Genomic DNA, 27,946 nt, shown 5'->3' with positions numbered 1-27,946 from the left:
CATAACCACTGAGACCAGGATTGCTGGTGCTATCTTCCGCGATCTCCTCCTACACTCCCCAGCTTTAAATAGAGACCAGCTGATGGTAATTAGCAGCCTGGCTCTCAGAAGAGTGGCACACTTCTCCAAAGAGTATTGAAAAGGAGGTTCCCCCATATTTTTTAGATTGATATTATATTGAGAAACAATGTTTCTCTCAAATACCTTATGTTGGCAATAGTGCCTGTGAGAGGCGCTATTGCAGACCGCTGTTCCCCGCTCCAGTGACGTCACATCCCTTCGGCCGGCCCCAGTCTTCCTGACTCACTGAGCTGTGGGCGGTGTTTCACCGCTTTTCACAGCCCAGCGCGTCTCCTGCTTGCGGCCCTTTGCTGTGAGAGAGGAGGGAGCTGATGGGCTGTGACGAGCAGTGAAACACCGCCCACAGCCCATCACTCATGGACACTGGGGCCGGCCGTGGAGTCAGGAACTTGATGTGACATCACCGGATCCCCGAAGTCACGGATGCCGGGGGTCAGGCGATGGGGAACAGCGGTCTGCAATAGCTCCTCTCACAGGCACTATTGCTAACATAAGGTATTTGAGAGAAACATTGTTTCTCAATATAATATCGATCTAGACAATAAAAAATATGGGTGAACCACCGCTTTAACTCCTGCACTGCTGGGAGCAGTGGAACAACTCGGCCGGCACCCAGCAAAGGTGAGCACTTAACCCTAGAAAGCGCAACCATAGAAATCTACATAAAAAACAAGTCACCTAGCAGGCCTGCGAGGCCCCAGGTATGCGTTCTAGGGTTAGACCAGGTTGCCTGTCGGGCTCAATCAAAAATTGCATAAAATAACGCTGCAAAAACGCAACATGTGAATGTAGTCTTCTATGCATTTTCCTGCAAGTCAGAAAAAAAGCTTTGCAGAAAACAATTGAGCAGGACGTGGCTGTCAGTGTGCGCGGATCCTGATTGCGCCTATTCATGACACTCGTGCAGGAGCTGCTCTACCGGGCTCTGACAGCTGGGGGCGTCCGGTGGGGCTCAGTGTCCCGGCATGCACTGCGCCAGAGACGCTCCTCACTCGCCTCCACCGCGCCGCCTGTCTACACGCTCCTTTTTCTCTATGGTTTAGTCAGCCGGAAGTGCATTACTCTCCGAACACGGAAGTTCCGACATATTACCGGCGACCCTGAGAGGTAGTGTGTAGTGAGCGGCCCCGCAGGAGGGCGACCCGGGCGGGCACTGCCGCGACTGTAATGTGCGGGTAATCTGTGTCCAGCAGAGGAGGGCCATGTCTGTGAGGCCGCACACGGTCCCGGGTCATGAGGCTGTGCCTGGTACAGGTACCTGGTCCCACAGGTGGCTCCTAGACATGTCACACTGTGCTGTAACCACGGCTGCATCTTGTAGATATGCTGTTTTGTATCATAAGCAGTGTGGAGCCATTGTTCTCTGTTATCAGGCTGGGGAGACACTAAGCTATGACAGGAAAGAAGCTGCCCCCCTAGTCTAGGTGTGAGGATCCCGGAGACCTGGCTGCTTCTGTCCCGCGGTATCCATCAAGTGGGAAGCACGGGGCTCCCCTCTCGGGCCATACTGCTCTGGGGTGGGAGCCTTACACCGGAGGGAGGGGGGGGGGCATACTCCTCTGGGAGGCGTACTCTGGGGTGGGGGCCTTACACCGGAGGGGGGCTATAATCTTCTGGGAGGTGTACTCCTCTGGAGTGGGGGCCTTACTCCTTGGAAGGGGAGGCTATAATCTTCTGGGAGGTGTCTTACTCCTTGGATTGGGGGTGTACTCCTCTTAGGGGGGTGTAATCTTGGGGTGGGGGCCGTACTTCTTGGGGGGGCTTTACTTTTCTGGATTAGGTGGAGCCTTACTCCTCAGTACCCAGTGTCAGGAGACTCTCTGACCGCTGTGCACATTGCAGGTGGCCTTCTATCTCCCTGTTCTGTGCGCTCTGCTTCTGTAACATTGGGGCTGTGGGTCTGGTGCTCTTCATTCTGGGCTTCCTGGAGACTTGGCATATCAGTGTTTAGCTTCTGCACCTAACCTCACAAATCCTACTAAGATAGTCTTTTCTCTGAGCTTTTCTTCCTTTTGTGGGAGAGATAATTTCCAAAATTTAAATGCTGGGAAAACTCCAACTCATTTCTGTGGGAAAGTTGTTCATATGCAGATTTTTTGGGAGGGGGAATTTTTTTCATGAAGAGGCTTTGGAATTGTGCGTGGGACTACTTAGGAGAGGTTTAAAGTAGTCACCATCTCATCAGAAGGAATGGCGCAATGATGTGGACCCTCAGTGTTACAAGGACACAGCATAGAAAAGCACATGGTGACATCTCTCGGGTTATGTACACATCAGTTTAGGAATGATTAACCATATACCTCCCAGGACCACTTTATCTTCAATACCCCAAGATAGGTGATAATTATTATCCAGCAGATAGGCAATAAATGTATTTTTCTGATTACCCCTTGTATTGCATTGCAAGTTAGACTGTCAGCACAGAATGATTGCTTAAACCAAGCACAGGCCCTCTGTGCATCATGGCGGGGCTAGTCACTTAAATCCACCTTCCCACTGGCTTGTCTCTATCGCTGCCCTTCTCTGCTCTGACACCTGAGCTGTCAATCAAAAATGGGAAGGAGGAGATAGATGGAAACCAAGCAGGTGGGAAGTTGCACTTAAATATTTGGCCACACTGATTCATCGAGTGCCTGTGCTTGGTCTGAACAGTCGTTCTGTGCTGACAGTCCCTTTAAGTTATAAATAAATGATCTAACAGTTGTAAGCAAATATTGGTAATAACACTCCCAATCAGCCCCTGTCAACATGTGGTGATCACCAAGCCATCCAGTAAAGCATTCTTTTGGTAAATTTTTTTTTTTATTTTTATGCATAAAAATCATTAGAGGTGGTTCACTACTTAAGCTTTACTAGCCACATCAATATACTTTTCAGAAACAAGGCTTCCATCAAATACCTTGTACTGTACATTCTGCCTCTGAGCGGCATTATTGCTGTCTGCTCATCCCCATTACATGACCCCCGGGCTCTGTTACCTCCTGAGATCTGGTGATGTCACGTCCATTTCTAGTTAACGTGACCTCACTGAGGCGTCACCAGTCTCCTTTAGTGACTGGGCTGTGGGCAGAGTGTCACCGCTTGTTGCAGCCCAGCATCACTCCTGCTTGCGGCGCTCTGCAGCGAAGGATGGAGCAGAGAGATGCTGGGCTGTGACGAGCTGTGAATCTCCGCCCACAGCCCAGTCTCTCAGGGAGACTGGGGCTGGCCTCGGTGTGACGTGACATCACCGGACCTCTGAGGTCACGAATCCTGGGGATCATGTGATGGCCATGAGCGGACTGCAATAGCGCTGTTCACAGGCACTATTGCCAACAGAAGGTATGTGAGAGAAGCCTTGTTTTTGAATGTTCTATCGATGTGGCCAGTAATGCTAACCAGTGAACCACCTCTTAAAAGGGAACCTGTCACCTAAAATGTGTTCTGACCTATCAGCAGACGCATGTGTGCCCTAATTACACCTCCCTACCAGGGCTGTGGAGTCGGTAAGCCAAACCTTCGACTCCGACTCCGACTCCTCAAATTCTCTTGCACCGACTCCGACTCCGGCTCCGACTCCGACTCCGGCTCCGACTCCGACTCCTACATATATTGCTTATAGTTAGGTGAAAAATTTATTGTAGTACATGAATATGTGTATGTGAACATCAGACATTTAATAATTTTTATGATACAATAATCAAGATATTTGGATAGAACATAAAATATATTTATTGGAATACAACTTTAGAACACAAAAAACTGTAATAAATTGTAAATATGTAATACACTATGTAATATACAGTAGATTACATATATATCTTGTGTGTGGGTATATACACTGTATATATATATATATATTATATATATTACATATTTACAATTTATTAGTTTTTTTGTGTTCTAAAGTTGTATTCCAATAAATATTTTATGTTCTATCCAAATATCTTGATTATTGTATCATAAAAACAATTAAATGTCTGATGTTCACATTGTACTACAATAAATTTTTCACTTAAATATAAGCATTATACTAAATGTTGTTATTTAGTAAAATATTCAGCACATTCTGCATTGCACTCCTGTCCCCAATTTATTATATATTTTAGGAGTCGGAGTCGGTGCATTTTATACCGACTCCGACTCCGACTCCACCAAAATGAGCTCCGACTCCGACTCCACGACTCCGACTCCGACTCCACAGCCCTGCTCCCTACCCATCCCTGTGCTGTAAAATTGTTTAATATGAAAGTAATAAAAAACGTTTTATTACCTTCATATTTCGTATGTAAATAGCAGGGAATGTGGTCCCAGGGGCGGCGCCTTGCCCTATGGATGTCTGCATATTTCCGTGGAATTACACCCCTGTGGGCGTGATACCATGGAGCGAAGTCCCCGTCACTCATTCTATCCTACGCGCATTGCAGCAGGCTTCTTTTCCGATTGAACACCCGGAAGAGAAGCCTGCTGCAATGCGCGCAGGATAGAATGAGCAACGGGGACATCGCTCATGTGACTCCATGGTATCACGCCCACAGGGGCGTGATACCACGGAAATATGCAGACGTTCATAGGGCAAGGCGCCGCCCCTGGGACCACATCCCCTGCTATTTACATACGAAATATGAAGGTAATAAAACGTTTTTTATTACTTTAATATTATACAATTTTACAGCACAGGGATGGGTAGGGAGGTGTAATTAGGGCACACATGCGTCTGCTGATAGGTCAGAACGCATATTCTAGGTGACAGGTTCCCTTTAATTTCCTGATTGTGCTGTGTGAGGACAGAACGATCTTGTTCCCATCAGTATTTGTCTGGTCTTGTAAACAAGCACCGTACAACTTACGTGTAGTCAATTGATGTTCGGCTGATTTCTGCTCTAAAGCCAATGTTCAAACCATGTTTATCATACACTATAAGCTTGTGCATGTTTAGTTGCATTTGTCACCATGGAAATTAATTTGGGAAAGAAAGCTTATATAATTAAAGTGTGTTTTCTTTTTCGCTCCTAATTGGGAGACCCAGACAGTGGGTGTATAGCTACTGCCCTCTGGAGGCCGCACAAAGAACTACACTTAAAAGTGTAAGGCCCCTCCCCTTCTGGCTATACACCCTCCCGTAGGAGTACAGATTCCTCAGTTTTAGCTTTGTGCGCAAGGAGGTCAGACACGCACGCATAGCTCCATTGTTTTTAGTCAGCAGCAGCTGCTGACTATGTCGGATGGAAGAAAAGAGGGCCCATAAACAGGGCTCCCAGCATGCTCCCTTCTCACCCCACTGTATGTCGGAGGTGTTTGTAAGGTTGAGGTACCCATTGCGGGTACGGCGGCAGGAGCCCACATGCTGATTCCTTCCCCATCCCTTTTTACAGGGCTCTGGGTGAAGTGGGATTTACTGGTCTCCAGGCACTGAGACCGGGCTCCATCTACAGCCCCTGGAGAAGATGCTGGATGGAGCGGAGTACATCAGGGACATGGCCCTGCATCCTCAAGGTACTCTGTGTCCCCGTGCATTTGGCGCTCACACCGCAGCATGCTGGGTGTTGTAGTGCGCCGGGGGACATCAGCGCTACGGCGTTTGTGCCATGGCCTCATTCAGCTTAGCTGAAGCAGGCACACTTCCAGGAATCGGTCGCGCCGGCCGCTGGGACTGCGGCGCGGCTGGCACTTGTGGTGCGCCGGGGACTTCAGCGCGGCCCGCGCTTTTACGGCGGCCGCGCTGATAACTCGAGTCCCCGGCTTTTGCGGCCTGCTTCCGTTCGTTCCCGCCCCCGGACCTGCCAGTCAGGAGAGGGGCGGGACGCTGGCCACATCTAGAAATCGGTCATGCCGGCCGCTGGGACTGCGGCGCGGCTGGCACTTGTGGTGCGCCGGGGACTTCAGCGCGGCCCGCGCTTTTACGGCGGCCGCGCTGATAACTCGAGTCCCCGGCTTTTGCGGCCTGCTCCCGTTCGTTCCCGCCCCCAGACCTGCCAGTCAGGAGAGGGGCGGGACGCTGGCCAGTGCATCAGCGCTGAGGGCTGGAGTCGTTTTTACATACTCCAGCCCTCACAGTAGGCACAGAGGGGACACTGTTTCCCGCACTTTTGTTTGGGAACTCCCACGGACCGCCCCTCTCCACAGACGCCGGCAGCCATTCCTGCTGACACGCTGAGCTGCAGAGGGGAGCCGGGGAGACCCAGACAAGGAATTCTGCAGCCTCTTACCCGCTATTCAGCGGGCGGTAAGCAGCCCTCAGGGCTCACCCCCTCTTGTGCCAGTAGTATTCTTAGTATTTTGTTGCTACAAATACTTGGTATTACATAGCGCTGGTCGCCCTTTGGCTATAGACTCTCTCACATTCAGAGAGCCAGCAGCATGTCGTCCGCAAAACGCAAGGGTGCCAAGGCACAGACATTATATGCTTCCTGCACCGCATGTGGGACTTTTCTACCGGCAGGCTCCACGGACCCCCATTGTGTGCAGTGCTCGGCCCCTGCGGCGCTTGCACAGCCGGGGCCTCTGCTGGACGTGACCCAGGGTGTACCACCTGTGAATGCTGTCCAGGTGACAGGCACTGAGTTTGCAGCTTTTGCTGACAGAATGTCTCTCACTATGTCACAAATTCTTGACACATTGCGAGCTAGGCCTGTACTTCAGGCCACGGACACTGTGCAATCATTGCCCCCTGGTTCCCCTCAGCTCCAAGCTCCGGGACGGGCATATACACCTCAGGGTGAAGACTCTGACTCGGACGATGGCCCCGGGCAGCCTAAGCGGGCTCGCTATGACGGGCCTTCACATTCATCTCAATGGTCAGGATCCCAGCGAGATGAATCTATGGGTGATGAGGCGGACGTAACTGATCAGGATTCTGATCCTGGGACCGCTCTCAATCTAGATACACCAGATGGTGACGCCATAGTTAATGATCTTATATTTAACATCAATAAGATGTTAAATATTTCTCCACCAGCTCCTCTTGTGGAGGAGTCAGCTTCGCAGCACGAGAGAATCCATTTCAGATACCCTAAGCGTACTTTAAGCACTTTTCTGGACCACGCTGACTTTAGAGACGCAATCCAGAAACCCCACGCTTATCCTGAAAGGCGTTTTCCTAAACGGCTTAAAGATACACGCTATCCTTTTCCCCCTGAGGTGGTCAAGGGTTGGACCCAGTGTCCAAAAGTGGATCCTCCAATTTCCAGGCTTGCAGCTAGATCCTTGGTTGCAGTTGAAGATGGAGCGGCACTTAAAGATGCCACTGACAGGCAGATGGAGCTCTGGCTGAAATCCATCTATGAAGCGATTGGAGCGTCATTAGCGCCTTCTTTTGCGGCCGTATGGGCACTCCAAGCTATCTCAGCCGGGCTTGCGCGAGTCGACTCAGTCACACGTGCATTTGCCCCGCAGGTAGCACCATTGACCTCGCAAATGGCGGCATTCGCGTCGTACGCGATTAATGCTGTTCTTGACGCTACAAGCCGCACGGCAGTGGCGTCAGCCAACTCCGTTGTTTTGCGTAGGGCCCTGTGGTTGAGACATTGGAAAGCAGATTCTCATTCCAAGAAGTGCTTAACCAATTTGCCTTTTTCTCGTGACCGATTGTTTGGAGAGCGTTTGGATGAAATCATCAAACACTCCAAGGGTAAGGACTCATCCTTACCGCAACACAGACAAAACAGACCCCAACAGAGGAAGGGTCAGTCTGGTTATCGGTCCTTTCGAGGACCGGGCAGGTCCCAATTCGCATCGTCAAAAAAGACTCAAAAGGACCAGAGACGCTCAGATTCTTGGAGGTCTCAGTCACGCCCAAAAAGGGCAGCCGGAGGAACCGTTGCCAAAACGGCGTCCTCCTGACTTGAGGTCTCCGATTCCCACACCCGCGGTCGGTGGGAGGCTTTCCCACTTTGGCGACATCTGGCTGTCACACGTCAAAGACCGTTGGGTGAGGGATATTCTGTCTCACGGGTACAGGATAGAGTTCAGTTCTCGTCCGCCAACTCGTTTCTTCAGAACTTCTCCCCCACCAGACCGAGCCGATGCTCTGTTGCAGGCGGTGGCCGCTCTAAAAGCGGAAGGAGTGGTGACCTCCGTCCCTCTTCAGGAACAAGGTCACGGTTTTTACTCCAATCTGTTTGTGGTCCCAAAAAAGGACGGATCGTATCGGCCCGTCCTGGATCTAAAGTTGCTCAACAGACACGTAAAAGTCAGGAGGTTCCGGATGGAATCCCTACGCTCCGTCATAGCCTCAATGTCTCAAGGAGATTTTCTAGCATCAATAGATATCAAAGATGCGTATCTCCACGTGCCGATCGCACCAGAGCATCAGCGTTTCCTACGCTTCGTCATACACGACGAACACCTGCAGTTCGTAGCGTTACCTTTCGGTCTGGCAACAGCCCCCCGGGTCTTCACCAAGGTCATGGCAGCAGTAGTAGCTGTTCTGCACTCGCAGGGTCACTCGGTCATCCCGTATCTAGACGACCTGCTTATAAAGGCACCCTCTCAAGAGGCATGCCAACACAGTCTGAAGGTGGCACTAGACACTCTCCAGAGTTTCGGGTGGATTATCAACTTTCCAAAGTCTCATCTAACCCCGACCCAATCTCTGACTTATCTTGGCATGGAGTTTCATACTCTCTCAGCGATAGTGAAGCTTCCACTGGACAAGCAGTGCTCGCTGCGGACTGGAGTGCAATCTCTCCTTCAGAGCCAGTCGCACTCACTGAGGCGCCTCATGCATTTCCTAGGAAAGATGGTAGCAGCAATGGAGGCAGTCCCGTTCGCGCAGTTTCATCTGCGCCCTCTACAATGGGACATTCTGCGCCAATGGGACGGGAAATCGACGTCCCTCGACAGGACTGTCTCCCTCTCTCAGACTGCCAAGGACTCTCTGCGTTGGTGGCTTCTCCCCACCTCATTGTCACAGGGAAAGTCGTTCCTTCCCCCGTCCTGGGCAGTGGTCACGACGGATGCGAGCCTATCAGGGTGGGGAGCGGTGTATCTCCACCACAGGGCTCAGGGGATGTGGACTCTGGAAGAGTCCACCCTGCAGATCAATGTTCTGGAAATCAGAGCAATCTATCTTGCCCTGCGAGCCTTCCAACAATGGCTGGAAGGCAAACAGATTCGGATTCAGTCGGACAATTCCACGGCGGTGGCGTACATCAACCACCAAGGGGGAACACGCAGTCGCCAAGCCTTTCAAGAAGTCCAACGGATTTTGACGTGGGTGGAAAGCAGAGCGTCCACCATATCCGCAGTTCACATCCCAGGCGTGGAAAACTGGGAAGCAGACTTTCTCAGTCGCCAGGGCATGGACGCAGGAGAATGGTCCCTTCACCCGGACGTGTTTCAGCAGATCTGTTGCCGCTGGGGGACGCCGGACGTCGATCTGATGGCGTCACGACACAACAACAAGGTCCCAGTTTTCATGGCACGGTCTCACGATCACCGAGCACTGGCGGCAGACGCCTTGGTTCAGGATTGGTCGCAATTCCGACTCCCCTATGTGTTCCCACCTCTAGCATTGTTACCCAGAGTTCTCCGGAAAATCAGGTCCGACTGCCATCGAGCCATACTCGTCGCTCCAGATTGGCCAAGAAGGTCGTGGTACCCGGATCTGTGGCATCTCACGGTAGGCCAACCGTGGACACTACCAGACCGTCCAGATTTGCTGTCTCAAGGGCCGTTTTTCCATCTGAATTCTGCGGCCCTGAACCTGACTGTGTGGCCATTGAGTCCTGGATCCTAGCGGCCTCAGGTTTATCTCATGAAGTTGTTGCCACAATGAGACAGGCTAGAAAACCATCCTCAGCTAAGATCTATCACAGAACGTGGAAGATATTCTTAGCGTGGTGCGTGGCTCAAGGGTTTTCTCCCTGGCCATTTGCATTGCCAACTTTTCTTTCCTTCCTGCAGTCTGGGTTGGAAAAAGGCTTGTCGCTTAGCTCTCTTAAGGGTCAAGTCTCCGCGCTATCCGTATTCTTTCAGAAGCGCTTGGCACAGCTTTCTAAAGTACGCACGTTTCTCCAAGGAGTTTGTCATATCGTTCCTCCTTACAGACGGCCATTGGAACCCTGGGATCTGAACAAGGTTCTCATTGCTCTCCAGAAGCCGCCTTTCGAGCCTTTGAAAGAGGTTCCCCTTTCTCGGCTTTCACAAAAGGTAGTTTTTCTTGTGGCGGTCACGTCTCTTCGAAGAGTGTCCGAGCTAGCGGCGTTATCTTGCAAATCTCCCTTCCTGGTGTTTCACCAAGACAAGGTAGTACTGCGTCCAATTCCAGAGTTTTCTCCCAAGGTGGTTTCTTCCTTTCATCTCAATCAGGATATCACTTTACCATCTTTGTGTCCGCATCCAGTTCACCAATTTGAAAAGGGTTTACATCTGTTGGACCTGGTGAGAGCACTCAGGATTTACATTTCTCGCACGGCGGCTCTACGCCGTTCTGATGCGCTCTTTGTCCTAGTCGCTGGTCAGCATAAGGGATCGCAAGCTTCCAAATCCACCCTGGCGCGGTGGATCAAGGAACCAATTCTTCACACATACCGTTCTGCTGGGCTTCCGATTCCATCTGGACTGAAGGCCCATTCTACCAGAGCCGTGGGTGCGTCCTGGGCATTGCGGCATCAGGCTACGGCTCAGCAAGTGTGCCAAGCGGCTACCTGGTCGAGTCTGCACACGTTTACCAAACACTATCAAGTGCATACCTACGCTTCGGCAGATGCCAGCCTAGGTAGACAGGTCCTTCAGGCGGCGGTGGCCCACCTGTAGGAAGAGGCTGTCTGACAGCCCGTTCATGTGGTATCTTTTTACCCACCCAGGGACTGCTTTTGGACGTCCCACTGTCTGGGTCTCCCAATTAGGAGCGAAAAAGAAGAAGGGAATTTTGTTTACTTACCGTAAATTCCTTTTCTTCTAGCTCCAATTGGGAGACCCAGCACCCGCCCTATTTGTTCTTAGGGTTTCGTTTTTCGGGTGCACATGTTGTTCATGTTGTTTCTTAAGTTCTCCGATCATGTTATCGGATTGAATTTGTTTTTGAAACTGTTATTGGCTTTCCTCCTTCTTGCTTTGGTACTAAAACTGAGGAATCTGTACTCCTACGGGAGGGTGTATAGCCAGAAGGGGAGGGGCCTTACACTTTTAAGTGTAGTTCTTTGTGCGGCCTCCAGAGGGCAGTAGCTATACACCCACTGTCTGGGTCTCCCAATTGGAGCTAGAAGAAAAGGAATTTACGGTAAGTAAACAAAATTCCCTTCTTTATATACAGTGTGTGTATGTATACATACGTACGTAATATATATATATATATATTTTATTTCCGATTTGCATATTAATCATAGCCAGGTTGATCTGTCATTGGCTTAAGCCCTTATCATGTATCAGCCGTTCTAGCAGCATTTTCATAGGAAATATCCAGACTCAAAAATGAAAACTGAACGGTGCTATAGGTCATATGGTGAATTTATAATACTTAAATGAATGATACATGAAGATTTCAGACAAGTTCATGTTCAAAATGCTGTTATAAACATAAATCCATATTCAGAGTTCCAATAATGCTTTTCAGGAGGACATGTAAACAAGTCCTGACAATTCATGTATTTGAGAACGTCGTCTTTCAGTCAGTGCACATGTGGATGGCATCACCATATATATTAATTCATGCTACAACTCAGCAGGTGCAGACCGCGAAGACTTCCTCTGAAAGTGCACAAGTGCACATGTGCTCTCCCAGCTATATATGCTATAAATTATCAAATCAGTGTAGATTTATTCGAAAATTCCTTTTAATTGTCCATTCATTATCAGCACTATTGTATTACAGGCCATATACAAAGCACTTAAAGGGAACCAGTCTTGGCGTATTTTCATATTAAACCGCCCCCCAAGGTGTTTTACATGATGTACTGTGCATCACTAACATGGTTTAAAAAAAAATCCATGTATTTTTTTGTAATAGTGTATATGCTTAGGGATCGGTCATAGGGGCGGCACTTTGGCTGGGATCATTCACTGTCAGTCAATTAAGCCATGATTCTTTTTAGAACTTGGTAACACCCGCCGCATTGTAACTATACCACAGGTACTTAATGCACACGTCTCTGCTGAGCTCCGCCCATTGCGGTCACATGCTCGTGACATGACACTTGTCCTCCATAGAACACTTCTCCAGGGCTGAGCTGTGGAGATCTGTGTGATGTCACATCATTGACATGACAAGTTCCCTTTAAATTAGTTTTTTTTTTCTGACGTTCATACGTATTGAGCCCTATTAATGTATTGCACATCTGGCCATCCATAAGACAACATAGATATTGTTCATAAGCAGAATTGACCGACATTCTTGTAAAAATCCTCCTATGGAAGCTCCATGATGGAACCACACTGATCACCATACTGATAGCATTTCCATATCAGTGATTGTTTGAGGACATATCGCGCCACCGCAGATATCTCTTCGTACTGCTATTATGCTGTATACTGGTGCAGTACTGTGCCAAATATTTAGGCAGATGTAGAAAAAAAAAAAGCTGCAGAGTAGGAATACTTTGAAAACTAGAAGTGTTAATGCTTTGTATATCAATTAACAATAGATATGCTGTTCAAGCTGTTTTGAAATGGCACAAAGAGCAACAATGAGCACCGACCTATTCATATGTCCAGCAGTGCCGTCAGCTCAGGAGTGACAAACTAGTGGGACCCAGCAACACCCATCTACTGTGTGGAGAAGAGTGGCCAAAAGTGGTCTTCATGGAAGGGTTGCAGCCAAAAAGCCAGGCCTCTGATATGAAAACAAGGCCAAGAGACTCAACTATGCAGAAAAGCTAAAGCAGGTGTTCTGCACTGATGAGTCAAAATGTGAAAAATGTGGCTGTAACAGACGGCAGTTTGTTCACTAAAGGGCTGGAGAGCGGTGCATTTTGAGTGCCTGCAGACAATAGTGAAGCATGGTGGAGGGTCCTGCAAATTTGGGGCTGCATTTCAGCAAGTGAGAGTTTGGGATTTGGTCAGGATTAATGGTGTCCTCATCATTAAGAAATACAGGCAGATATTAATCCATCGTGAAACATCATCAAGGAGGCGTCTGGCTCCAAACTTATTCTGCCGCAGGACAATGACCCCCAAAACACAGCCAATGTCATTACTTTACAGAAGAACAGGAGTCATGGAGGTGACGATGCGGCTCCACAGATCCCTGATCTCCAGGTAATTTAGTCAGTTTAGGATTGCATGAAGAAACAGACGAATTTGCACAAGTCTCCATCCCCTGAAGATCTGCGTTTGGTTCACAAAGATATTTTGCACAACCTCCTGCCGAGTTCCTTCAAAAACTGTGCAAGTGTATCTATAAGAATTGAGGGCGATCGCACCAATATTAATGTGTGCTGCCCCTGCAGCAGTCGAACCACTCGAAACCGGGGGGTCTGCTATGCCTCGAGGGTCTCCGACCCAGGGGCTCGCAGCCACTCGAATGTAAAGGGGGTATTTACAGGGGATAAGAGTTTGTGACGCCACCCGTGGTTCGCGGTAAGGGGAGTACCGCCGTTGGGAGATGGATTGGGGCAGCCAGATGACGTTCCCACCACGGGTAGGGGGGGCCCCGGGACTCTGGATGGTGGGAATGCTGGTGTAGGGGAGCGCAGGACTGGTTGGAAGCAGGGGAGGACCATGAACTCACTCAGGCAGTGTTGGTGATGATGCGACCGCAAAGCAGACTCTGACAACAAGGTAAACCAAGTCTCTGGGTGACTCTGCCCTATTGGGGGAGTCCGTCTGGGTATCCGTCCCCTATAGTACTGCCGGGTGGTCTGGAGCCTTCCTCTGTGCACAAATTAGAAGTGTTCTGGTGGCCCGTTGGCGTAAAGCTGTCCGGGCCCCACTCCCTACTTGTTGGTAGTGGAGCTGCGCTCTCAAGGGCTCACGCTTGGGATTTCTGTGAGCTGTGTGGGTTGGTAAGCCATATCCCCCCTCATTACGCTAGTGCCCCTGATCTCTGAGCTTCTTGGGGACAGTCCATAAAGTCACTATCCTCCACAGGTTAATTGCCGGGTTGCCTGAAGCTACTCCCCGACCTAGGGTCCTGTACCCCGCCGTGCTTTAGGTCCCGGACAGGTTATTAGACTCGAGCTGCTGACCGTCCTCCAAGACCAGATCTAGGCACCCAGCCTGAATACCCTGCAACCGGGTCTCAGACCCCTCCGGGCCCAGACCACTGTCTGCGACCCAACCTCTGACTCCCAGGGAGCCACTACCCCCTCAGCCCCTCACTTCTCGAGGGCTAACACTACCCCCCCTCCCCCACCAGTCTGCCTGACCCCTAGGTGGGCGGCCCTATTCCAGCTCAGCAGCTCACTGGTGTGTCTGACAGGGTGTGCTGTGAGGTGTGGTTGGGATTTGGATGCTGATGGAGGCAGTACCATAGGTTGGGAACCCAGAACCATGGGGGGTTGAGCCCTGCAGGAAAGAATAGAAAGTGCAGTACCCTGTGATGCCCTGACTAGTCCAGGGGCGTCACAAATGTGCTTTACAGTTCTCTTTTGTTCATTCGCTTTGCAGCTTGTTAAATGAGGGGAAAAAACCCCTTCTATTTATTTTAAGGCATTCCTACGATGCAGCGTTTTTGTTAGAGCCGCCTAAAATGTTTAGGTATTACTGTAGCTTGTTGAAATTGTACACCTTTTTATTATTAATAATAATATAGTATTTGTAATTTTCCGGTATTGATTTCCTCTGGTAACATTTGTTTTTTTCCCCTACTTCTCCATAGACTGGCTGGTCCATCTCCTCTCTCCCTGCCATGGCAGGCTGGTCTCGGGAGGCAGTCCTGTCGCTGTACCGCGCCCTCCTGCGCCAAGGGCGCAAGCTAGAGTTTACTGATCGGGACTACTATGCTTCATATGTGCGCAGAGAATTTAGGAAAAATCAGAGCCTTACCAAGCAGGAAGACAAAGAGAAGCAGTTGGAGAAAGGGCAGTTTTTCCTGAGGACCAATCTGGGAGGGTTGGTGTAAAACGTGCCATTTGCCCACTTTTGACTCCTATCTACAGGTAAACAGTTTTGATATTTCATATCAGCCTTTATTTGTGTGAAACACTTCAAGATCAGACATTTACACATCCAGTGTAATGGGTTACTGTTTAATAGAGAGAACGGCGACATCTTTTAGCTGGTTTAGCTTATTGCATAACCAGTGTAACAAGAAAGCCCGACAATCTGAAAGTAATAATGTTTAATAACTTAAAATGGCTTCAATATTCTGGTAACATCTGTTTTTGTTTTTTTTGTTTTGTTTTTTTTTTTTTCAGGAAATATGGCAGGGGCTGGAGAGAAGAAAGGGAAGAAAGATGACAATGGCATTGGCACTGCCATAGACTTTGTGCTGTCTAATGCTCGCTTGGTGCTCGGAGTTGGTGGAGCTGCGATGCTCGGAATAGCAACCCTTGCAGTAAAGCGGGTAAGTGTAGACAAAATGAAAACATAGGCCCTGGTTCATCAAGACTGGAGTTCTTCACCCCAAGCTTGATAAATGGGTGTGTTGCAGTTAGGCGGCTCTTACATCAGCGGTATTTTGCCGCAACACCGGATCCGCCACAAATGCGCTCCAGCTCATTTCACCTCCAATGGAATTGCCGCAAGATGCGGCCGCGTATGACGCACGCAACCACATGTGACCGCATCCCGCCGCGGCTCCATTGGGAACGAGCCGAAATACATCTGCAACGGATCCGGCCCTGCGGCAAAATACCACTGATGTGAGGTGAGGTGAGCCGAGCCTTAGACACATCTTAAGTGGCATGCCTCTCCATGCACCCCACCACGAATCTTACTCTAGTCATACTTGAGTAAGAGATATGGTATGGGTATGCCACAACTCATCATGAATTAGACTAGCAGGCGTTCACATGGTGCCCCCAGCTCTACCCTTTTTTGGCAAAGAAGGCTAAAATGGAAATGGTGAAAGTTGCAACGTTTCTCAAAGTGCTTTATGCCAGATTTTTAGAGTAATCACTTTGATTCTAGGCTGTAATATTTTGGGCAGTTACTGCTGCAGTGATTTGTATCCAATCAGAAAAAGGAAACTGAGTTAATGCGGCGTTTGCTAAAACTGAGATACAGCCAAGTGGTGTTACCAGTGTATAATCACCAGTGTATAATTAGTGCACTGCATCTTCATTGCCTATAGAAAAAAGGAAAATATCCAGCTCACCTGTCATCCAGACCCATACGATTCCCTTGGGTGCTCGCGGTCCACCGGCCAGTCCACACCGGTATAGTTGCAGAAAGAAAAGGAAAAAATGGACCCAGCACCAGTCCAGTAAAAATGTATGAAAATCCTTTATTATTGCGGTTTAAAAAATGAGCCAGGAAACGCACTGCACAAATTCAAATCACGGGAAAAACTTTACGCGTTTCGGACTTGGTAATTAAAAGCAAGAGTCCTTATGATTAAGGACTCTTTCTTTTAATAAGTCCGAAACGCGTAAAGTTTTTCCCGAGATTTTAATTTGTGCAGTGCGTTTCCTGGCTCATTTTTTAAACCGCAATAATAAAGGATTTTCATACATTTTTACTGGATTGGTGCTGGGTCCATTTTTTCCTTTATTGCCTATAGTAGCTAGTTCTCCAGTACCAGATTTTCTACCTTCAGTATATTTTCATTGTAGGAGACTGAAAAACTAACGGGAGTCTTCTCGTGTTTTAGATGTATGACCGAGCTATTAGCGCTCCTGCTAGTCCTTCACGATCCAGTCAGTCTGGTAAGCGGAGCTGGGAAGAACCAAGTTGGTTGGGCTCATCCACACGTTTGTTGAACAAAGATATGAAGGCATCTGTGAGTCGCAGCCTGCAGACGCTCCCAACCGATCCTTCAGTATTCGAACAAGGTGGGAAATTGTGGCTTCTCTCATCACGGTCCTGATACTGCGCTTTGTTCTGAATTGTGTTGTGTCTGTATGTATCTCTATGTAGATCGCTGCTAGCAGGGATCTATTGGGTTGTACCGTTACATTTCTGTTCCCTCCCAACCTTTGCATCATTGGAGTAAGATTACAATAGATGAGACAAAAATAGTAACATTAAAATCTTCCCTGTTCTGCAAAAGAATGAGCACCCCTCTCTGAAGCTTCAGGATTTAGTATTTGACATCCTTTGGGACACAAACATCTTGCACAGAAATCAAGTGATCAGAAGAGAGGTACATGTGGAAGTTTTGTTGTCAGATCCTTTGAAACTTCATGTTACACGTATACATTTTTGGCATCACAGTGCAGAGGAAACTGTTTTGGATTACTAATATATTGAATAAAACAGAGTAGCAAAATTTACACTATTTTTCCATTTAAAAAAAAAATAAAAATCATTCCAATTTTATAAATTTGAAGATAACTTGAAACTCTTGACACAGATTTAGTCCCTTTTGACTTCACTTACCCGCTGCAGAAATCATGTGTCGGCATCTGTTTTTTGTTTTTTTTTGTTTTTTTTTTTTTGTGGATTTGATTTTTTGGCTTAAAAGTTCTGCGGTGCACTCGTGACTGCGGTGCACTCGTGACTGCGGATATACCTGTGGCTCTTAGTTAAATCCTGCTGTCAATCTGACATCTAGACTTAACATGTGCCAGTGAGAGCGCACCTTCCCCTCTCCCATCGGCGGCCTCGTGACTTGATCGTCGGGCGCTGATGAGTTGTCGCCACAGCTGGGGGTCACCTGATGACTCCTGTGTCTGTCATGGCTAACTTCCTGTGAATGTGGCTTTGAAAATAAAACAAAAAAGTACACACATTTTGTTATCGTTGCGTTCAGAAATGTCCGCTCTATCAAAATAAATTAATCCAATCTGTAAGCAATGCAACACAAAAAAAAAAAATCAAAACTGTAGAATGACGTATTTTTTGCTGCCACAACATTGCCAGAAGAGGCAATCAAAGCATTGCATCTACCCGAAAAATGGTATCCGTAAAAACGTCAGCTCAGGTCACAAAAAAATAAGCCGTCACACAGCCCCCAGATGCCGAAAAATAAAAACGTTACAGGTCTCGAAAAATGGTGCTAAAAGTGGATTTTTTTTTATTTTTTTTTTAAATTTTAAGTAAAAGAAAAACTATAAATCATGTTTGGTATCTACGAACTCTTACTGACCAGGGCAATTACACTGACACATTAGTTTTACCATGTAGTGAAACATGGTAAATAGAAAAACTGTTGTAGCCACACACTATAAAGGGAATCTATCCCCAGGTTTCTAGACAATCAGTGTCTTATCAGTAGGTGATTATCACTACAGGACTAGGTCTCAGGTGCCAGGTTGTCTACCTAATCTGCATAACTCCACCCCCACCACTTCATTGGCTGCTTGCTGACCATATTTAGTGTACACAAAGTTGCCAATCAGTGGTGTGGGCGGAGTTATACACAGATCAGCATTCTGAGCACTACTACTTCTACAACAGAGAAAACATGACTCTAGCAAAACTACAGCAAACAGCCGAGGAAGGGAGCTTTTGTGCATCCAGTTTTCATCGTCCGGCACAATCCGGTGCTTTGTAGAAAAACCGGATCCGGCGTCTGCTGCAGCCATATCCGTTTATTTTTCTTCACAGATTTGCCATAGCGCCGGATTGTGCCGCATGGCTCTGCATTCTATCCAGTTTTCGCCGGAACCGTCAAAATTTGCTTGTCTGGCGGCCGGAAAGAACACAGAATGCAACGTTTTTTGTTCCCGGCAAAAAAGCATCGCGCCGGCGCCATCTGGTGTGTTTTACAATGAAAGCCTATGGGTGCCGGATCTGTCTTAATGCGGCATACAACGTTTTATAGTGACTGATTCTGTTTTTTGCTACTGAGCATGCTCAGTAGCACAACGAATCTGTCCAAAGGCTGAAGGAACTGATGGAAAAAACTGATGTGACGGATCCGTTTTTTAGCCGGATCTGTTGCATCAGTTTTTTTGCCAGATCGTGCCTGATGGTAATAAAATGAATGTGTGAAAGTAGCCTTAGTGACAAATCGCTGGAATCGGGCTTTCTGACTCTACATCACACTGCACTTAGGATGCTTTCACAAATCCGGTTTTTGCTGAGCGGCACAATACGGCGCTTTGCAGAAAAAACGCAACCTTTTTTTTGTTGCCACCGGTTGCGTTTTTTTCCCCATAGACTTGCATTAGCGCCGTATTGTGCTGTATTGCCTTGCGTTTCGTCTGTTTTTTGCCGGATGCGGCATATTTAGCCCATGCGGCGGCCGGATGGAACGTTGCCTGGTACTTTTTTTGTGCGGCGAAAAAACCGCATCGCACCGGATCTGGCGCGATGCGTCGCAATTTACAATGCAAGCCTAAGGACGCCGGATGCGGCGTCCTGCGGCAAAAACCGCCTCCGGATGCGTTTTTTTGCACTGCGCATGCTCAGTATCAAGCCGCATCCGTCAAAAAACGCCGCATGGAAAAACGTATGCAACGGATATGTTTTTTTTTGCCGCATCCGCTGCATAGGTTTTTGAGCCGGATTTGAGCCGTACTGCAAATACCAGATGTGTGAAAGCAGCCTTTTAATCCATGGCAAAAACCCACTGATAGATGCTTTTGAACTGGGAATTCTATAAGAATAAGGCACCTGATACATTTTATGAGTGATTTGCTTTATGAATGATCGTGTGTGTGTGTGTGTGTGTGTGTGTGGATATATATATATATATATATATATATATATATATATATATATATATATATATATATATATATATATATATATATATATATATATATATATATATATATATATATATATATATATATATATATATATATATATATATATATATATATATATATATATATATATATATATATATATGATGATATGATATATTTTCCTTTTTTTTTTTTTTTTCTCTAGATTCAATTCAACCAAAACCTCCAACTCGCAAAACCAAGTCTGATTTGATGAGGACTCGCTTAAAATTATCACTTCAGGAGAAGCTCTTTACTTACTACAAGAAGTATGTGGCCATTCCCCCCGGAGAGCAGAGCCACGCCAAGCAGGCGGCTATAGACATCTGCGCCGAACTACGCAACTTCATACACAGCAAATTCCCAGACATGCCCCTGCGAGACATGCACCTGAGTGGAAGCTTGTACGATGACTTGCAGGTAGCGTTCCTGCTGGGTGTTTCTACATTAAATAGTGAATAGTAGAACAGACATTAACAAATGAAAAAAAAACTTTTGCTGAGATGTGAAAGTGAAATATTTTTTTTATTTATTTATTTTTTTAAAGATGCATTCTAACAGTATTTTCATGTAGCTTTATTTTTAATGTATCAGAAATCTGCACTCCATAGACAGACGTATTGATAAGCTGGTGATGGACCGATGCTTATAATTGGCAGGCGGTCTGAACATACCCAAAGGAAAATGGATGAGCAGAAAATCACTCACAGCCTTTTATATGCAAAATGTTTCCCTGCATAGTTAGAACAGTGAGCCTTCTGCACACTGACCTCCCTATGTATACAGTAAACTCCTTTACAGACACAATTACATAAAAGGATCAAAGTTTATTTTCTAAGGAATGCAAAATCTATAGTACAGAAAATGTTTAAGCTTTTTTTATATCACTATCCTACCCAGCAGTATGAATGGTTCTGTGACCCTATTGCTCTTGATGGATACCCTTTAAAGGGAACCTGTCACCAGATTTGGCACACTAAGCTGCGGCCACCACCAGTGAGCTCTTATATACAGTATTGTAGAATGCTGTATAACAGTTCCCAGGCTGATGTGTAAAATAAAGAAGACCTTTTATTATGCTCACCTAGGAGGTGGTCGAGTTTGATGGACGTCGCTGGTCTCGGTCTGGTGCCTCCTCTATCCTCTGCAGTCACCATCCTCCTTCCTTGCTCCATGTGGATGACGTGTCCTATGTCAGCCACACACAGGTCTCAATGGCGCTCCTGTGGAGTTGCACTTCTCTGTCCTGCTGAGGGCACAGCAAAGTATTGTAATGTGCAGGCGCAAGGAAAGGTCAAAGACCGCACTAAATTACTTTGCTTTGCCCTCAGCAGGACTGGTAAACTTCCTGCCAAGTATTCCTCCTTATTCATGAGCACTGTATAACCCCACCACTGATTGGCAGCTTTCCGTGTACACACTGCATAGACAGAAAGTTGCTAATCAGTGGCGGGGGCGGGGTTTTACAGAACTTAGAGAATTGGTAGAGCTGCAGTAGAGAAAACAATGAAAATTGCAACCAGCAGCTCAGAAAATTACACACTGCTGGAGTCATGGTCTCTGCCCCTACATTGTTTCTCTCAGATGGGGGAGCAAAAAACTGGTGACCAATTCCCTTTAAAATCAAAGCTGGTTAATTAGAGAAAATTCTTGATTTAATTATGCTTGTGCCCTGTCTTATTGTTGCTTTTGTCTCTTAATTTTCAGGTTGTTAGAGCGGATCACATTCAACTTATGGTACCTCTCTCCGTGGAAAATAATTTATGGTCCTGCGTGCCCGGAGAAGAAACCATTCTCAATCTTCCAGGCTTCTGCCTTGTGCGTAGAGAGAATGTGGAGTACTTTCCTCGGGGGACCAGTTATTGGGACCGCTGCGTGGTAGGAGGTTATCTCTGTCCCAAGGCTGTGGTAGCCACCTTCGAGAAAGTGGTAGCTGGTTCTATTAACTGGCCAGCCATTGGCAGCATGTTGGGCTATGTAATCAGGCCGGTGGTGCCCTCAGAAAGCCTCATCTTAGAGGTCCAGTATGATGATGATCGAAAGCTCTTCATAGACTTTTTACCGTTGGTTGCTTTTGGGGACCGTGCCGCTGTTGCCAAAGCTCATAGACTGCCACGATTTGGGAACATGTGGCGGTTAAGCCAGCGTGGAGCAGAAACCGCTGCTTTGATTGGTAGAGATCAGCAAGATTCAGGCTGTCGGGGTCTCTGCCTAAAGATTCTGAAGGCGATATGTCGATACAACATACCTCTGTCCCATCTTACAGCCTCCCATCTCACCAATATCCTGCTTCATATTTGTGAAAAAGAGGAGGACTGGTCACAGGGGGCATTAGCCGACCGCTTCATTCAGGCACTTCGAGAGACTGTGGGATACCTAGAGAATGGGAATTTACCCTCCGCTTTGGACCCCAAGGTGAACTTGTTTTCTGAACTTACACCAGACGAAGTGGACGAGATGGGCTATTTTCTTTACTGCTCCCTATCGGAGCCGGAGGGGCTTCTCAGGACAGGAGATTGAGGGATTCTCAAGCAGGGTCATCAGAAAGGAAACACGACCTGGTTTTAATAGTGCAAACTTCTAAAGGCCTGCATAGTTATCAGGGCATAGGGTTTTTTCTTCTTGTTTGATGTTTTTTTTTTTTTTTTGTTTTTTTCCATTTCTTTACTTCTCAGGAAGGCTCATTCCTTTACGAAAAACATCGTCCAGAAATCACTTCTGTCTCAATTATACAACTGTTGATAACATGGAACATATAGCAGTGATTGGGAACGCAGCTGTTCTTTCTCTTCTAGTGTTTCCTATGCTTGTCTGGCTTCTCAAAATAAGTTACAAAATTGCTACAATGCTATAAAATAAGTAATGACCACCTCACCATTGAGCGCCGCTGCTTGTGGATGGAGCGGGCCGTACCGGGAGAACGGCAGAGGCCCGGAATGTGTTGCAAGGAGAACAATAGGGCATGGGTAAGGTGAGCATTACTTATTTATAGCATTAATTTTTTATTTTTTTTATTTTAAGAGTCTGGACAACCAACCTACACATAACTGAGGCTGGAGAAATCCTTGGAACCAGATAATGAATCTGTGTAGAGATGTTAGGGGCAACTTTCTAAATGTCTGTACAGTCCCACAGTAGTTTGCTACACCTGACTTGGTTGCAGGTAACATTTGCAGCTGTGTAAAGGTACCGTCACACTAAGCAACTTACCAGCGATCCCAACAACGATAGGGATCGCTGGTAAGTTGCTAGGAGGTTGCTGGTGAGCTGTCACACTGCGACGCTCCAGTGATCCCACCAGCAACCTGACCTGGCAGGGATCGCTGGAGCGTGGCTACACGAGTTGCTGGTGAGCTCACCAGCAACCAGTGACCAGCTACACGTGCAGAGAGCAGGGAGCAGCGCACACTGAGCGCTGGCTCCCTGCTCTCCTAGCTACAGCACACATGGGGTTAATTACCTGATGTGTGCTGCAGCTAAATGTGCACAGAGCAGGGAGCAGCGCACACTGCTTAGCGCTGGCTCCCTGCTCTCCTACTTACAGCACACATCAGGTTAATTAACCCGATGTGTCCTGCAGCTAGCTACATGTGCACAGAGCAGGAGCCGGCAGCACAGGCAGTGAGAGCGGGGGAGGCTGGTATCAAAGGTAAATATCGGGTAACCAAGGACAGGGCTTCTTGGTTACCCGATGTTTACATTGGTTACCAGCCTCCGCAGAAGCCGGCTCCTGCTGCCTGCACATTTAGTTGTTGCTCTCTCGCTGTCACACACAGCGATCTGTGCTTCACAGCAGGACAGCAACAACTAAAAAATGGCCCAGGACATTCAGCAACAACCAACGACCTCACAGCAGGGGCCAGGTTGTTGCTGGATGTCACACACAGCAACATCGCTAGCAACGTCACAAAAGTTGTTCGTTAGCAGCGATGTTGCTAGCGATGTTGCTTAGTGTGACGGGGCCTTAACACAATGGTTCATCTAAAATCCCTTTACATAAAGTGATGGCCATTAATGATGTTTCTGGTTACAGACATGTCCAACAAGCAAGGGGATAAACTGTCAAACAAGATCATCAATTGTTATTATTGGATTAGTTCTTCATTTTATATCAAACCAGTCTAAATCTTTGAGTAATAATCACGTTGTAAAAAATGGCCTGAGGTGACGTAGCTGGCCATAGATGTCACAGGTGTAATAGCTGGCGAGAGCTGTCATTTTCCGCTATTCATGTTTTGTGTTTACATCACCTATGTATTTCCATGGCGACAGACTACAAACAAACATTGTGTAGTCTGATTCTGCAGGAAAGAGACTATTTGTTTGCAATTTGCTACCATTGGGTCACAAAAGTACTGTAGACACAATGTTGACATATTTGTAACCTAGAAATGTTACCAAGATTGGAAAAATATGAAATGGTTTTCCATTAACAGCCATAAAATGTGTGTGCACCTCCCATTCCTGCATTAGGACAATGTTATGTGTCAGGCTCCAGGCAATTCTTACATTTCTCTGATTTTTATGTTCTTGTGAAACTGGCAAAATTTCCAAGCTGAATAGAGATGATTGCAGGTCGGGGATCTAGAGACGCGTGGCTTTCTAATTCACTGGTAAAAGTTGTCATATTCTGTGTTCATTGTTGCTTGCGTACCACTGTACTTTATGTATAGGTCTGCCTGGCATCTAATCCGCTCAGCATTGTGTTTCGGGTTCAGTAGGATTGCTCAGTTATCACTTGTAATTTACTAGTAACTCACTATGCTAACATTTTGGGTTTCTTTTTTGTTTGTTGTTTTTTGGCGAATCCTCCTGTGTCTCTATGTAACTTGTCATATCTTAAATGGGTTGTTTAGGATTTTTTTTGTTTTTAAATAAGGAATGTGGGAAAGGAAAACCCCTTCCTCTTCCCCCGTTGGTTTTTGTTTACTCTGCAGCGCTCGCGTGGGCCCTGTGCGCTCGCGTGGGCCCTGTGCGCTCGCGTGGGCCCTGTGCGCTCGCGTGGGCCCTGTGCGCTCGCGTGGGCCCTGTGCGCTCGCGTGGGCCCTGTGCGCTCGCGTGGGCCCTGTGCGCTCGCGATCGGTGCAGCCATCATTGGCCTCAGCGCTGACGTGCCTGTATGTTCACTGCAGGACCTATGCAACAAAGTTAACCGTAAATTTCCCTATGTTTTAGAAAAAAATTCAGAATAACTCCTTTAACCAGGCTGATGTTGTGGAGTATGCACAACTGGAGCGGTTTGATAAGGCGGTCTCATCTTCCTTTTCTCGGCTGCCCCCGCTGTGCTGTACCAAATATTGTTATGCAACGTTTTTTAGTGTCTTGAGCAGAGAATCACAGATATGTATTGTGCTGTGGTTGATGATCACATGGACAGACAGAGGCATGTAATGTAATGCTTGTGCTCAGCAGCTGTTCGGTGCGGTTCACCAGCTGCACTTGACTTTCTGTCACGGGCATGACATATGTTCACGAAAACATCACGTGCTGCGCAGAGGGTAAAGTCTTACAGATTGTGGAGCGATTGGTCAAAGCAAGGAAAAGGCTTCTGGTTGTGGACTGTATCCGCTCCAGGCTTTCTATGTAGCATAGATGATGGCTGTTACCATGCTTTCTTCTCTTGGCACGTACATTGTATGATTTCTCCATGTTTTATATTGTCGTTTACGTTACAAGTCCAACAGGGTTTTTGCAGATTAACTCAGTGATCCATGTTCATGGACTGATCTCTTCTGATGCATCACCTAAGCCATGTTAACAGAGCAGCTAGAGAACATCCAATGACTATAATATAGCATCTAATCATGTTGCAGAATTTTAATTTCGTTGTGTGGAGCGACGTGTGACTTATACACTTATGTATGGTCTGATGTGTGCCATCCGTAGTGAGGCACTGTGCAATGTACCTGTTATAGGTCTGATGGAGAACGACTGAGCCCAACAAGATGACAAAAGAAATATTGAATTAAATTTTAATTTTTTCAGCTGCAGAATATAATTGTTATTGAATAGTGGAATTAGACTAAATCTGTCCATGCCGAAAATCGTACGTGATCTGCGGGTGGGGGAGCTGATCAGATTGATACACGTTTTTGGGAAAAGTTTCAGCAAACATTGCACTTCATTGAAATAGCTGTAGCTTCAAAAAGTCCAGTGGGCGGCCCCATCTCTGACAATTGTCATTGTTTCTGTGCCCCTGTCAATCACTGAGTAAGACCCGCCCACTGGACTCTTACATTCAGACACCAGGGATAGCTATGTGGAAAATACAAGTTATAATGAATCTTTTCCCATAAATATATAAATCATCCTGCTCAGCCTCTCCTCTATACTGTACTGTCCACAGATTGGATACATGTAAATGTGACAGGTTCCTTTTTAAAAGGACTCTGTCAGCACAGAATGACTGTTCAAACAAAGCATAGGTGCTCAGTGCATCATGGTGAGGTTAATCATTGAAGTGCACCTTACAACTGCTTGGTTTTCCTCTGTCTCTACACATTCACCTCCCTCCCCTTTTTTTTTTTTTTTTTTTTTGACCGCTCCAGAGATGGATGGAAAACAACCAGGTTTGAAGGTGCACTTTCATGTTTGGCTGCATTATGATGCCTGTGCCTGGTTTGAACAGTCATTCTGTGCGAAGAGTCCCTTTTTAAGTAAGGGTATATTGCCTAATAATGCTATGTTAGTGGGTAAAAGAGTATTAGTTCTGATCAATGCTTTAAAGTCCATTTTGGCCTGAGAGGACATTGTCCGACAACAGAATTCCTCAAAAGAAACTAAAACAAATGTAGCCCTGCTTTCACATTTTCAGAACATTAATTTTAACCGTCCCCCGGTTCCTCCTCAGCTAGAGACTATGCTCCCACGTGCCATGTCTGCTGAAGGATCTTTGCAGCCGAAAACCCTCAGCGGGTTTGGTTGTAGAAACATTGGTTCCCTTCCACACATTTTACCCTATGAATTGTAAAACGAGAAATCCACTGTGATCTTAAATTATGTATTCGTCTTCTGTCCCCATACAGATGACATGCTGAGCATACGTGTGTATGGGGGGTGGGAGAGATGGCATATTCATCATACAGCTATATGATGGGGATCGCCATCTTCATGCCACATAAACGTTACTGCCATCTGCTAAATAAATTATATATATAAAATCTCTTTTGAAAGCGGTAATGTTAGACACTTACCCTGGAGTTAAGTTGTCATGTTTGTCAGCGCCACTTTCTATTGTGTGTAGTTCATATTCTGCACTTTAGTTTCCGGCCATACACCGGCGTATGGTGTTAGTACATTATTCATCTGTGACATTTCTCCCACTGCCTAATTACTCCATGCTGCGCCTATTCTATATTCCTAAAAGTCTCTGGCGTTTCCCCAGAATATGCCGACTCTGTCACTTGTGCTTCCATTGCTGTAACACAAATGTGGCTCCTAAAACCTTTTATGTCCACTAAAAAGCCTCCGTTCTGCACTTAGATGAGTGTGTGATGAAAACGTGTCTGCTAGACCACGTGTTGGGTATTGGAGGTCACTGTTTCCCACTTTTTTTGTTTGTTTTGTTTTTTTACAACAGGTATCTTGAAGTATTTATCAATGAAATGGTTTGAAAGGCTGGAAAGTGCATGTTTTATTATTTTATTTACTGGAGAGCGTGTTAATGATCTAAACAATAAATGGTGATTACAATTACTGGTTGTGTGGAGTGTAATTACAGTATTCCAGCTGGGTCTGTGTGTCCAGCACAGTTTGCCTCTCTAGATGTATACTAAAGCTAATTGGTCACCAGGTTTAGAGATCCTGATTCCAGCGATGTGTAACTTAGGCCTCCTTCACATGTCCGTGTTTCCGGTACATCTGACGTCCGTTTTCACATGTACCAAAGACACAGACACACGTAGACACATTAAAATGAATGGGTCTATGTGCACCTCCATGTTTTCACACGGACCATGTGTCCACGTGGAGCATATGCGTATCTGTGTGCTCCACACAGCGACATGTCCGTTTTTCTCTGACAGCACAGATGTCACACGGACCGCACACTGATGTGCTCTATGTGACATTTACCAGAGAAAGCACGTGTCTTTAAAATAAAATTCTTTTCTATACTCGCCTGTCTCCAGTGCTGCTTTCTTCAGTGCTGCTGTCACTTGCTTCTGGGC

At 46.7% G+C, this 27,946-nt stretch overlaps 2 protein-coding genes across 4 annotated transcripts; both read left to right on the top strand.

Annotated features, from left to right (window-relative positions):
* Positions 1-1,135: 1,135 nt before the first annotated feature.
* Positions 1,136-15,061, top strand: MIURF (mitochondrial elongation factor 1 upstream open reading frame). Of its 3 annotated transcripts, none has more exons than XM_075321847.1 (2): positions 1,136-1,188; positions 14,819-15,061. In XM_075321847.1, exon 2 carries the CDS (start codon positions 14,849-14,851, stop codon positions 15,059-15,061), a length of 213 nt encoding a protein of 70 aa, XP_075177962.1. In that variant the 5' UTR covers positions 1,136-1,188; positions 14,819-14,848. The 3 variants fall into 3 exon arrangements, with proteins under 3 accessions (XP_075177962.1, XP_075177961.1, XP_075177963.1); XM_075321846.1 differs by lacking the exon at positions 1,136-1,188 and adding an exon at positions 1,216-1,335; XM_075321848.1 differs by lacking the exon at positions 1,136-1,188 and adding an exon at positions 2,617-2,869.
* Positions 15,062-15,361: 300 nt separating this feature from the next.
* MIEF1 (mitochondrial elongation factor 1) lies at positions 15,362-27,473 on the top strand. The gene is made up of 4 exons (XM_075321845.1): positions 15,362-15,505; positions 16,754-16,934; positions 19,945-20,198; positions 21,486-27,473. Exons 1-4 carry the CDS (start codon positions 15,362-15,364, stop codon positions 22,296-22,298), a joined length of 1,392 nt encoding a protein of 463 aa, XP_075177960.1. The 3' UTR covers positions 22,299-27,473.
* The last annotated feature ends 473 nt before the right edge of the window (positions 27,474-27,946 follow it).

The sequence above is a fragment of the Anomaloglossus baeobatrachus genome, chromosome 8, assembly GCF_048569485.1.
Source record: "Anomaloglossus baeobatrachus isolate aAnoBae1 chromosome 8, aAnoBae1.hap1, whole genome shotgun sequence".
Classification (NCBI taxonomy): Eukaryota; Metazoa; Chordata; class Amphibia; order Anura; family Aromobatidae; genus Anomaloglossus; species Anomaloglossus baeobatrachus.
This window is presented reverse-complemented; position numbering and strand designations above follow the sequence as displayed.